The following is a 13,412-nucleotide window of genomic DNA, read 5'->3' on the forward strand; positions in this document are numbered from 1 at the left end:
CTTTGACCTAACATTCAACATATGTTTATTTTACAATTTTTAAAAATCCAGTACTTAAATAAAATGAGATAATGTTTGTAGAAGCACTTTAATATTTATTAAATCCTATAAAGGAGGAATATAGTATGGGAACTTGAGTAATGGATGCTTCCAAGGAAGTAATAACATAGTCGCCATTCTCCTCCCATGAAACTGCAGAATAATGGAAGTGATAAAATGAAAGTTCAGCAAATACAAGGAACTGATTTATACTGTGATTCACGGGCCTTGGTGACAGAGGCATTCAGAAGAATCTCTGTGGATTTTAGATGGATCTAAAGGAGATGGATCTTAATGGAGTTTCGAGGAAAGAGAGGAACATGTTCTGCTATTCAAAGAACAGTTCTGTTCAACTCCCACTAGAAGGTTTCATGCTTGTGGTCTGTGTTTTGTGGAAAGAGGTGTCATCTGGATTGTATTTCCTGGTGATTCCACCCAGAACAAATCCGAATTCTTTCAAGGGTGCCAACACTAGCAATCTGGCCCCCGGGCCCGTGGGTCATCCAAGCAGGCTCCCCAGGGCAGAGAGAGGTAGTTTGTTTTTTTGTGGAACCAGCCTTTAGAGGATTTGGGAATTGAGAATTGGGTTTGTAACTTCCGTACGCATGGCCTCTAGTTAGTGAGGTGAGTACATTTTCAATAACCCTGCCACACAGTAAGCAAGTAGCTGGCGCAAGAAGGAAATGTGGTAAGCTCTTGGAGGGGGTACTTTCTCACAATTCCATTCCTCCAGAATGGGTGAGTTAACATTTAAAACATACCTTTCTAAGGCCTGTAGAGAGATTGTGCTATATAAGGACTAAATTATTAACCATCTTACAATTCCATTTCTCCTGAACGAATGAGTTCGAATTTGGAAGTCTGCACCTTTAGATAAAGTATGCTACACACACATGGATTAAGTAGTAATTGGGTCTTTCCTGCTTTACTTTTCCATGGCACTGACCCAAAGTTTTAAAAGTTAACAGGAACGTCATGCTAGGACGACTTAGTTGGGCCAAGTGTGAAATGGGTTTATTTCTATAATGAGGCCCAATAATGAAAATAGATAATGTTTCGAGAAAGTCAGAAAGGGAGAAAATGTAACCTTGAAAAGTCAGCCATCATATAACCATGAGAAAAATATACAGTGTTGCCAAATTCATTTCATTTGGTCATTTCCCCAAGGTTTATCTTAAGAGTAACACCGCATGATCCCTGTGCTTGGAAAAAGTCAGCAAATTTGTATAAATGAAAGCACATGTTGAAGGAACCAGCTAGGCAGGAAGATTTCCACAGAATTGTGATTTTTTTTTTAGTCCAGAAGCATTTGAAATGGTTATTCCTCATGATCCTGTGATTGTTGCCTCCCCCTTCCTGCTGCCTACAATAGGCTTCACTTCACATCTGCATTATCCTATAAGCTCACCTAATTGAGGATTATTACATACTGGCAGCACAAATGTATGTGCGTTGTGTCTGTTATCCAGGGAACAGACATTCTAATATACAGCTTGACCTCATGGAGAGGAGACACCAGCAATTAAAAAACAGGTCGGGGAGGGGTGTCTCCCATGATGTCCAAAGCTAACCTCATATGGTTTTTCTTTCTCCCCATCTTTTAGAATGCAAGCGGATTGAAGTTTTAGACGTTGTATTTGTGATTGACAGCTCTGGAAGCATTGACTATGATGAATATAATATCATGAAGGACTTTATGACTGACTTGGTGAAAAAAGCCGATGTTGGCAAGAATCAGGTCCGGTTTGGGGCTCTGAAGTATGCTGATGACCCAGAAGTGCTATTCTATCTGGATACCCTTGGCACAAAGTGGGAGGTGATTTCCGTGCTCCAGAATGACCAGCCCATGGGGGGCAACACTTATACCGCTGAGGCACTAGCCTTCTCAGACCACATGTTCACCGAAGCCCGGGGCAGCCGCCTACAGAGGGGCGTCCCCCAAGTCCTCATTGTGATCACTGATGGGGAATCGCATGATGCAGACAAGCTCAATGCCACAGCCAAGGCCTTGCGGGACAAAGGCATTCTTGTCCTGGCCGTGGGAATTGCTGGTGCCAATCCCGTGGAGCTGCTGGCCATGGCAGGATCGAGTGACAAGTACTTCTTCGTGGAGACTTTTGGAGGCCTAAAGGGGATATTTTCAGATGTGTCAGCTAGTGTGTGTAACTCTTCAAAAGTAGGTAAGATTTGTCAATTAAGTTTTTCTTAATTATCAGCACAGGTCCAAATGAGGGAAAAACCAAAGCAATAGCCCTCGGAAGCAAGTTCTCCAGAGAGGAGAGAAGAAGCGCTAATTGTTTCATAGAGCTTCCGTGTTATAGAACCGCAGGGTTGGAAAGACCTCAAGGACATTTCATTTGGCCTCCTCCGCAAAGGGGAATACCTTCTACAACATGCCAACTCACTTCTGCCTAAACTCTTCTAGTGATGGGGAATTCACCATTTTTGTACAGTCTTTATTGAAACACAGATTTGTTTGCATGTCATTTCCTCCCACTAGTTCTTCTTCCTGCTCTTTACACAAATCAAATTTCATCTTTTCCTCAGACCCAGCAATCATTGCCTGAAGTCTTCTCTCCTCCAGGCTAGAAGCCCCCAGTTCCTTCACCTATTTCTTTTATGGCACAAGCTTATTTAAAACATGGAGCCCAATATTAATCACTGTGTTCCAGCCTCAGATGTTTCCAGAGCAGAGGACAGTGAGATCTAGTTTGGCCTGGTTGCTGTATTTCTATTTCAGCAGCTGGAGATTGCATTGCCACATTTATTTGTGTGTGTACGTACATATGTATTCATCCATTCATTCAGGTGCCATTTTACGCCTTTGTTTCAAAGGGAGATTGTGATCAATGAAAATTCCTTAGTATTTTTATTAAGATGTGTTTTACTAAAAATAGTAAGCATTTTTATTACATGAATTGCTGTTCATCTAGGATTCCAACATCTTGGTGCAGTTCCTTTTAAAAGTTATTTAACTTTTCTGGTTTTCATATATGCCTTGCCTCCTTAGAATGCAGCTACATATTATCTTTTTCTTTCACAAAACTAACAAAATTTGTCTAGGTCTTACTGAAAACTGGGACAAATCTCTTACCTTTGGTTGGCCAATGCCTGAAATTCTATCTGGCCTTTTCAAGTCCACTGTAGAAGGTGACATTGAGTTTTTATATTGAAAGTTCTCCCTTGAATAGAAAAACAGTACTTTATTTCCTTTATTTGAATCTGAAACAAATGAATTTAATGAGTTAACTAATTCCTGAAGGACCTATTTACCATATTTCTTTTTATTTCTTCCTTGCTCATCTTGACCACAGGAATCTCATATACTTTAATGTTTTCTGATGCTAAAATGAGAATTAATTAAGTTGGGTCAGTGGTGAAATCTGTGGGGAATTCAAGGAAACGATAATGGTTACCAGAAGGCTAAGGAACACACATGAGCATGTGCCAAGCATAACTCATTCATTGGCAGTGGTCTTTCATATTTTTGTTTTGTATTTGCTGTGTTAATACAGGAGAAGCATGTCTAAACTGTACTGCATTGTTTGTCAAAAATATTTTTCTCAAGTAGATACTTTTGCCTGTATACACCAGAAAGGAGGCTGATAAAGAGAAAAACTGACGAAATATAGGCCAGAAGGCATGATTTTAAAACCTCAGTTTGCCTTAATAAACCAGAAAAGTGCTTACTGGCTCAACTGGCCAGAGGTGGCCAAGTCAATGATACAGACCATCTGTCTCTTTATTTGAATCCCTAAATGGATGTGTGTTATTTTGTTTTTTCTTGCTATGCTACTACTATCACTAGGCTTTCTGGAAGGGTTAAGGCTAGATTGCAGGTGAGAACAAGTTTTCTGTAGCACCACCCCCAATTCTCTGGCATCTTGGAGAAGAAAATGGTGTGGAAATGATGTGGGGTCGGTGAGCCGAGGAGTCGAAAGAAAGATTTCTTGGACTGTCAAGATCTGGCAGTAGTGCTCTTTTATTTAGAGAATAGAATAGCATGGGGACAGGGCCCATGGGCAGGCAGGGCCGCTGCTGCTGCCCCCGCTGGCATGGGGACAGGACCCATGGGCAGGCAGAGCTGGTGCGTGGGGACAGGACCCACGGGCAGTCAGAGCTCCTGCTGCCGCCCCGAGTTGAGGGTTAGGGCTAAATTTAAGGCATAGGTATGTGAGTCATCTCTTTACGAAGACAAAGGAAAGAACATGAAAAAAAGTTAAAATGGTATCAGTGCAGGTGGGGTCTGGTCATTGGGTGATCCCATGACTTTTAGACAAGAATCAAATCGGATTAAGTAAAGGTTAGAAAGGTTAGACGCCACCACCCTAAACCAGTTACATGAGATTGCCAGACAGCAACCAACTTAAGTTCTTGCCTTCCCCATTAAGAGTTTCTAGGGACAAGGTCATCTCTCCTCTTCTTCCTGGTACAGAGAGGGAGGCACGTTTTACAGGTAGAGATTTACCTTACAAATGTAAATGTGTCCCAACAAGGGCAAGTTCCATTCCCCAGAGCCTCCTTCCCTGTCCCAGCCCATCAAAAGCAATCAGCCCAAAACAATCCTGATGCCAAAGAGACATATCCTGGGGTGGCCAATTTCAGGTCCCTACAAGGTCATCCCCCCTTCCTTCACAAACGCAAATGTCTCAAAAGGGCAAGCAAAATTCCAGTCCTCGGAGCCTGCTTCTCATCTGCAGTTTTAAAAGTAACCAGCCTAAAAATCCTCATCATAAACCATTTTAAAATTAAGCAGCCTAAAAATCCTCATCAAGACCAAATGGAAAAGCCAAGAGAAACATAAAAGGCTGTGTGACCTCGTTCATGCCTAGTGCTGCCTTTATGAACTCATTGTTTTTATTTCCTCTTCAATTAATGTGACCACAGGGTGGCAAAAGATAAGAAACTACCTTCAGAAATATCACTTCTGTATAGCTGCAAACATTTAATTAACTCTTGCTCGGTTAAAGAAGGAATAATGATCTGATTTTTTGTTGTTCTTCCCTTTCCTCTTCTTTGTAGATTGTGAAATTGGACAGATAGATCTTGTCTTCCTCATGGATGGTTCAAATAGCATTCATCCAGATGACTTCAAGAAGATGAAGGCATTCTTGGCATCCGTTGTTCAAGACTTTGATGTCACTGTCAACAGAGTGCGTATAGGAGCGGCCCAATTTAGCCATAACTACCAGCCAGAGTTTCCACTGGGAACTTTCATAGGCAAAGAGGAGATATCATTTCAGATTGAAAAGATCCAGCAGATCTTCGGATATACCCACATTGGTGCTGCACTCCGGCGGGTGGGGCATTACTTCCGACCAGACATGGGCAGCCGGATAAATGCAGGTACCCCACAGGTGTTACTGGTTCTCACAGATGGCCAGTCCCAAGATGAGGTGGCTCAGGCTGCTGAGGACCTGAGACGCAAAGGGATCAACATTTACTCCGTGGGCATCGGGGATGTGGATGACCAGCAGCTCATTCAGATCACTGGGACGGCAGATAAAAAACTGACGGTTCATGACTTCGATGAATTGAGAAAGGTCAAGAAGAGGATAGTTCGCAACATCTGTACCACGGGGGGAGAGAGCAGTAAGTATTTCATGTGCCCTTCAGCTGCCATTTTACACTTTTGTTTCAAAGGGAGATTGCGGTCTATTAAAATTCCTTAGTATTCTCATTAAGATGTGTTTTTACTAAAAATGCTAAGTATTTTTATGAGATGAATTGCTGTTAATCCAGGATTCCAACATCTATCTTTCCCTGTCTTACTGACATTTTCTTCAAGCTCTGTTTACATCCCCTGGGGCTGGTGAAGAATTTAGATTTATGCCTCTGGCTTTCAGCTTGAACTTTTCACAGTTATCAAGTAATTTTTGTGACTTAGGGATTGAGAAACAGGACATCTGAGAGCTTATCTCTCTTTTCTCCCTGTCTCCTGGGAGCGCATGCCCCCTTTGTGAATGGAAATGCCTCGAGTTGAGAAGGTGTGTGAAAAAGGCCACTGTTTACAATCAGGTTGGTTTCAGAGGTTAGAGAACACGCCTCAAAGAAATAAACTATTTGCCAATTTTTGTTGCCTGGCAATGGGCCTGTCTAGTGCTGCATATTGGTATGTAAGGAACATCCCTGGAGGTTTATATCTTTATTATGAAACTTTACTGCAGAAATTAGTAAATGGCTTCTTACAAATTAGCACCTTTTGACATTTTTCCAGCAGGTGGAAGGGAAGGTCTTGAAGGAGGGATAACTTTTTGTATTTTTATAAAGGTTCCTGACAGGTTGGCTGTGATTCTGTATAACTAGCCACAGTAAACGTTAACCCTGTATTTCCACCAGGGAGAGGCAAGCTGCATGGTTACTAAGAGGCAGCTCTGGAGCCAGGCAACCTGGCTACAAATCCTCGCTTGGTGGCCATTTTTTCTTGGACAAGTTGCTTAACTTTTCTAAGTTTAATTTCCTCTTCTGTAAAATGTGAATGCTAGCAGCACCTAGTTCAAAAGATCATTGTGAGGATTAAATGAGAAAATGGATATTTAAACTTTCCTTTGAATAAGCATGACACCTGGCATGTAATTATAAAGTCACTTCATTTTCATCTTCCACTGAACCATTAAATTTATTCATGGGGGCCGGCTATCCCCTTGCCCTTAGCCACCTTCAGGAAATAAGTGAACTTTTTTTGGTGATTAATGTGTCCATCCAATGTAACTATTAAAACTTCAAACCTCATTCAGTGTTACTCTGCCTTCCCAGCCTGCCACAGGCTGCTCACCTGCCACAGAGAAGAGGCCACACGTGGTTGGCGTTTTACTCATTGTTTCCCACTTCTCACTTCTACTCTCTCCTCCCAGGCCCTGCCCCCTTCTTGCTAACGATGGTTTCTGGCCTCGCCAGAATCGGCTGGGGAAGGGAAAAGAGCTAAAGAGGTACAGGAAAGTTCTTACTTGATGGTGCTTGTCAGGAATTGATTTTCTCTGACGATAGCCCATGTCTAAAGCTGGGTCCATTCATGGGTCCTTCAAAGGCTTCCCCTGCTTCCTCCCACCATCTCCACCCGCCCGAAGCACATTTGTTGGGGGATCTCTCAACCATTGTTCCCTTGAGAAAGGTAAGTATGTCCTCAATTCCAGATGTCCCCTTATGCCTTCTGCAGCCTCTGGACATCTGGTGTTGCCTCCAGCTTTATTCTGCCGTCTCTTTGCCCCTCCAGGTAGCCTTCTTGGACAGGAGATCAGAAGAACCCACAACAGCTCTTTCTTATGAGTGGCCATATCAGCCCCATGGGAAACAATAACATGTCAATTGCCCCAATAAACAGTGGAAGTTATGGCCCCCCAGTGTGGCCACCTCTCCTTTGCAGAGAGTGCAGCTTGCCATCCTGTGTCTTATTCCTTAGAATTCCTAGGCTTGGGTCATCTCCAAGTCATCTCTTTAAAGCTCTTCTTGCCTGGCTTAAAGAGGAAATTGCCACCTCTCCTTGTATGTGTGTGTATGTGTGCACATGGTGGGAGAGCTCACAGCACATAAACCATTCTCTCCAAAATGCTCTTCTAAACTCTGGGCTCAAACCTGTTATAAGACCCGATGTGCAGGCTGAAGTTTAAGAATCCTATAATTGATTGGGGACTACTGTCTTTATAAATCCCGCTTCAAGATCTCCTCATGTTTTGGAATGTGTCCGGTGAGCTCAGCCAAAGCTTCCACATTAATTTCCTATTTCACATGAAATACCCATTTCCAATTATTAGGGAAAAATTATTTTGGAACCATCTAGTCTCTGCTTGAGAGAGTGAAAGAAAACCACGTGGAAAGTGAAAACCAGGAGTATGCACTCCAAGTAGGGAGTGAGTTATCTTTAGAGGAAAGAGCCATGAATGTAAAAATAAATAAGTAAATCAGGCAAGTACGCTGTAGTGAGATAAACTCGAAGTCGTTACTGCAGCAAGCAAGAATGTGAGGCCTTTGTAGCCAAGCCGTGGGCTGAGGACAGATGAGGCTGGAATGAACACTGATAAACCTTCAAAGGCCTGTGCAGATATATTAGAGGATGCAAGTTCTTCTTAAACTCTGAACCCCCAAGTCAAAGAAATCAGACAATAGCTCGGTGGGGTTCAAAGAAAACCAGACTTAGAGCCTCAACATCAAGCTTTGTTTCTTATTAAAATATGCATCACTTTGGAGAAGTCACTATCCTTTCTTCGTTTCCCCATTTGTAAAGTTGCGTCATCTCTGAGTTTCTCTGATTCTACATTATGACTCAACATGTGTGAAAGGAAGGTCAGCTGTGTGGAGATACGAAGGAAGTGACTAAGAATACTTCTTGAGCATCTATGAAGGGTCGAGCCTGGTACTCTAAGCATTTTAAATGTGTTATCTCATTAAATTCTTCCCAAATCCTGTGTGGTTTGTATTTTTATTCCCATTTATAAATGAGGAAACTGGGGCTCAAAGGAATATTGATAACCTGGCCCAGATGATACAGGAAGTGACAGAATCTTGAAACCAAAGTCTGTCTGACTCCAACCCATTTATTGGTTAAATCATGCTGCCTATTTTAGGATGCCTATTTAGCATGTCTAGGTTATCTGATGCTGATGTTATAAAGAGCTAGTGTCTAAGTGTTGTGCTTCATGAATTAATAGCTGGGACTTAGTAAGAAATCATGGGTTTGTATCTTGACATTGTTCCTGCGGCTGCTGCTCCCTGTGGAAACCACTTGCTGCTAAGCTAGCACTGCCCACGTCACAAGCTGGTGGCAGAACTAGTAACCTATCACACTGGCTACCCAGGAAGTGGTCAAATAAGGTAGTTCAGCGTATGGACTCCAGACAAGCTTGGGTCTGAATCTCCAATGTGAGATCCACAGTAATAAGGGTGAGACCTCAGGCCAGTTGCTCTAAGACACAGTGTCTCTTCTGCAAAATGAATATTAGAAAAGTTTCTCCTTATTCTGTTTCCTGAAGACATGTGAGCTAATGAATGGACAGCGTGCGGTAAACGTTCAATGAGTATTAGTTCCCATCATAGAGTGTTGCAGAGGGCACCTTGAGGCATCTTATAGATGCAAATGTATGCAGTGATGGGATCAGTTCACAGGAGGACAATTTACCAAGTTCTTTGGCTTAGGAACTTCAATATTTTAACAACGTTTCAGAGCTATGTTCAACTTTAATGTGTCCACATACACCAAATTCCTCTAAGTAACTAAACTGCAAAGTCTTTCTTACCTCATTTATGCTTGTTTTCCTGGTTTTTCTTTGAGCCTGGCTACTCCGAGCACCTAGAGGAGACTTCAGGCGGTTTTCAGGATAGGGAAGTCCTGCCTTTTTTGGCATGGAGCTATGATTAGAGAGCAAAAGAATGAAGAGCACCTCTCATCTTATGCATCATCACGGATAGATGAATCAAAAAGGAGAGGAGGCAAAAGCACAGTCTGGTTAGGACGAAGTAAGAGAGACCCTCAGGATTTGATTTAAGGAATGTGAGAAATATAAAGGGAAAAAATGGATGGTCATTTTCAGCTTTTCTTGACAAGGATCTCTGTATGTTCCTGTCTCAACCAGGTTCTCTAGAAAATAGAGCTCAAAACAAAGTTTATGTGCTAATACTTTAGGGGGAGTACAATCCCAGGGAAGCAAGGGTGGGTGGAAGGGAAGCCATACAGGAAAGAAGGGAAAGTAAATATGAGACGGTATGTTACCAAGCTAGCTACAGCTCCTTGAGAAGACATAACCAGTACGTTGGTCAGGCAGAACCTTACCAAGGAAGCCATATAGAACCACTGTATAGACCAGTCCGTCGGGGAAATACACAAGGGGATTAATCTTCTGATTCCTTCTCAACTACTGCCTCTCATTGGTCAGAGTTGGCCACGTGGAGAGTTAACTCTCCCACCCTATTGCATCGTGTTATTCAGCCCTTTAGGGGAAACCAGATACAGGACCCATAGTGCAATGTATCTGAGGCTGGAAGTAGTGGAAGGAGCTGGAACTCCCATGAGTTCAGTTGGGTTGGACGTGGGCACAAGAGTCATTGTGACCCCACTGCAGTGAGCATGATAGAGGCTATGTCAAAGCCTGGTCCACCCCACCACAGCGTTGGGAGACCAGACAATGGTGGCAGCTGAAGCTGTCCACTGGACAAATGTCTAGGTCCTGGGGGAGGGGTGCGGGGAGGGGGCGGGAGGATCCAAGTAAATCCAGGAGGTATATAAACTAGGTTTCTTATGGTATCTAACTATATTTTCTAGATCATTCTTTCTCTTTTTTCATCTAAGATACCCCTTCTTTCAAAGGCCCCAAACAATTTTCTCTTCTATCCCAGCTAATAACTGCCGACAGCCTGACATTCCTCTTTGAAGTATTTTCTCAAGAAATCTGTCTTCCAATCCTATTAACATACCCTACCTTCTTGCCTTCTTGACAGTATTTGTTGATACTAAGGATCTGCCATCATCAACTCCAGTTAAGGACTTTCTTTGTAAGTCAGATAATTAAAATCATCTTTTGGGCCTGGCAGGGAACCATGAGACTCTGTCTAGTCCAATCCACTCTTTTCTGTTCTTTTGTATTTTTATCTTGAAATGTACAATCTCCTTATTTTTATAGACAAGAAAATTAATGCCCAGGGAGGTTAAGAGGTTTGCCAGAAGTTATTTAGCAGCCGCAGTGTCATGACTGCTGCGTGACTAACACCAAACTCTATGCCTCCCCCTCCAGGCTTCCCGACTGCTGTTTGCGAGGACTGGGCAGAGGCTCAGAACACTAGTTTGACTTCTTTTTCTCACCCTCTATTGTTCATTATTTCTCTTTGGAAATCCAAGTTATTCATATTTTCTTGTTTAATCATTCATCATTTCTCTTTGGAAATCTGATTGTAGCTTTCTCCCCAGCTCAATTCCAAAGCTAGCCCTGCTTCTCGTTAACTTTGAAGGGCTCCTGATTGCAGGGCAGCTGTCTCTGTAGGGTTAGCAAGGCCATCACGTGAGAGCCGCTTGGTTAATATGGCCTCGTCTTTCTAATTGTACCTAGACACGTGGCTGTGAACTCCGGACTTGTTCCCCAAATTCCATTCCTTTGATCAGATTATTAGGGAATCATTTGTCAATTGGCAGTAGTTAAATAAACACAGGGAACTTATTTCCTAGAGTTTTTGCTTTCAGTAGTCTAGACAAAAAGGTAAAATACTCGATTTTTATAGGACACAGTTTCCAGGATCACTCAGTGTCATTTTAGCATTTCTGCCAGTGGTTGTTTTTTCACAAGAGATTGTTTTCCTTAAAGGCAGTAACGTATTTTGGTTACTGAATGGTTTTCTGTTTACGGGTTAAAAGAATATTCATCCAAGAATGAAACTTTCCATCTCAAGATAGAAATGAAAGGATGTATGTTCAAGAAGAATTTTGGAAAGGACATATTCTGATGCTTCCTTCTGACTAATTTCTGTCTCTTCATTACACTTTCTTAATATCAGAGATTTTCCAATAAAGTAAATATGGTAAAATAAGACCCACCTTTTCAGATTTTTTGATAACCTTGATTTACCTTGAATCTCCTGGTGAAAACTGATTATCAAATAAGTCTCTTTTTTCTCTTACCCAACTCTTTTCTCATTAAAAATGAATCAAGATATTGGCCCTTATTTTGAGAATCAAAACTGACATTTTGCTCTCAAAGACTTGCAATGTCCAACTGATCAGTGTCTCTTGAGGTAGTGTAAGCGGCCACACAACAAATATGTGAAAAACTGCTTATCTAAACAAAGTAAATTAAAAATAAACTTTCCTCCCCCTTATTTTACCAAGCAAGCAATATGTATTGAATTTGCTAGAAAAGGTCGAAGTTTTTAGCCAACCTAAAATTTCTTGAAAGAACAGTGTATATGTCACATGACTTTGTCCTCTAATTATCTGCCGTTTAGGAGGCTCAGCTTAAAATATCAAGCCCCTTCTAGTCTCTCCAATGCTTAAATGTCCCTGGAGTTAATAAGGATAAGAATGAAGCGCTTTAAATGCAAATAACTCTTAGTATTTCTTGAACCCCCAAATGGCAGTGGCTTTGGCTTCTGCGGGGCTGAGCTCTGAAGGCAGCGCCATCTTTGACAAGGTTGAATATGGGTAATTTGGTGCCCAGTTTCTTCACTTGTAGGACTTAAATCAAGTAAGATCTCAAAGGATCTCCTGAATTTTTTATTTTTCTTCTCACTTTTTCTTTTCTGAATGGATGTTAGAAGAGAAAAGAGGAATTAGAGATTCTTTCTACAAAGATAAATCATCAAAACCCTTCCTTTAGATAAGGCTTTTGTGATTTATTTTTTTCTAAATGACTTTCTCCATTCAAATGTTTTTATATTTCCCTTATAATTATTATAATTTAATGTTTGTTGAATGACTGAAACTGATTAAGTAGTATGATATGAATTTCCTATTTTAGACTATTAACATTTCCACAATATATTTTAGGGATGTTTAAATGATTCTACATGGCTTTTCCCATGGCCACAATAAAATCTGTCAGAACTTTAATTGTTATAAAATCATCTAAACTTTATACCAACTAAAAATAGAATAATACTATACGCTTATAATTTTATTGGTTATAAAAGAGTGGTTCTTAGCATCTTCCATTATTTGCTCATGCTCTTCCTTATTTCCCAACTTATAACTGAAATAGAAATAAGAATTTCAAGTCCCTTGATTCAGACTTAGAATCCAAGTCAAATAAAGGTATTTGTTAATCTAATAAAATATGCTTTTCCCTTGAATCCTAGATTGTTTTGTGGACGTTGTAGTGGGATTTGACATCGCAACTCAGAAGAGTGGGCAGACTTTTCTTGAAGGTCAGTCTTGGATGGAAACTTACCTTCAACACATCTTACGTGCCATCAGCTCCCTCAATGGGGTAAGCTGTGAGGTGGGCACAGAGACTCAGGTTAGTGTGGCTTTTCAAGTGACCAATGCTATGGAAAAATATTCCCCCAAGTTTGAGATCTATAGTGAAAACATACTGAACAGCTTGAAGGATATAACGGTTAAAGGACCATCTCTTCTCAACGCCAACCTCTTGAGTTCTCTATGGGACGCATTTCAGAATAAATCGGCCGCTCGAGGAAAGGTAACTTAATTTTATTTTATTTGTTGGTCTATAGTTGCAATGACCTTCTTTTTACTCATTTTTCTTTTTTGAACACTTTCCTAGGTGGTTCTCTTGTTTTCAGATGGATTGGATGATGATATTGAAAAACTCGAACAAAAATCTGATGAACTTAGAAAAGAAGGTACTGAGCATGGGGGATGAGTAGGAAAAGAGTGTTTATTAATTTTATAATCTCAGAATTCAATTCTGGCTCTTTAAGTTTCCAGGCACTCAAAT

At 41.2% G+C, this 13,412-nt stretch overlaps 1 protein-coding gene across 1 annotated transcript in view; it reads left to right on the forward strand.

Annotated features, from left to right (window-relative positions):
- Window positions 1-13,412, forward strand: part of COL6A6 (collagen type VI alpha 6 chain) — a 143,211-nt gene that overhangs the window by 45,739 nt on the left and 84,060 nt on the right. The window contains exons 7-10 of the mRNA XM_046646636.1: window positions 1,644-2,219; window positions 5,062-5,631; window positions 12,811-13,154; window positions 13,239-13,317. Coding sequence (XP_046502592.1) covers window positions 1,644-2,219; window positions 5,062-5,631; window positions 12,811-13,154; window positions 13,239-13,317 — 1,569 coding nt within the window. The remainder of the gene's footprint in view (window positions 1-1,643; window positions 2,220-5,061; window positions 5,632-12,810; window positions 13,155-13,238; window positions 13,318-13,412) is intronic.

Source organism: Equus quagga, chromosome 1 (assembly GCF_021613505.1).
Source record: "Equus quagga isolate Etosha38 chromosome 1, UCLA_HA_Equagga_1.0, whole genome shotgun sequence".
NCBI classification, from domain to species: Eukaryota; Metazoa; Chordata; class Mammalia; order Perissodactyla; family Equidae; genus Equus; species Equus quagga.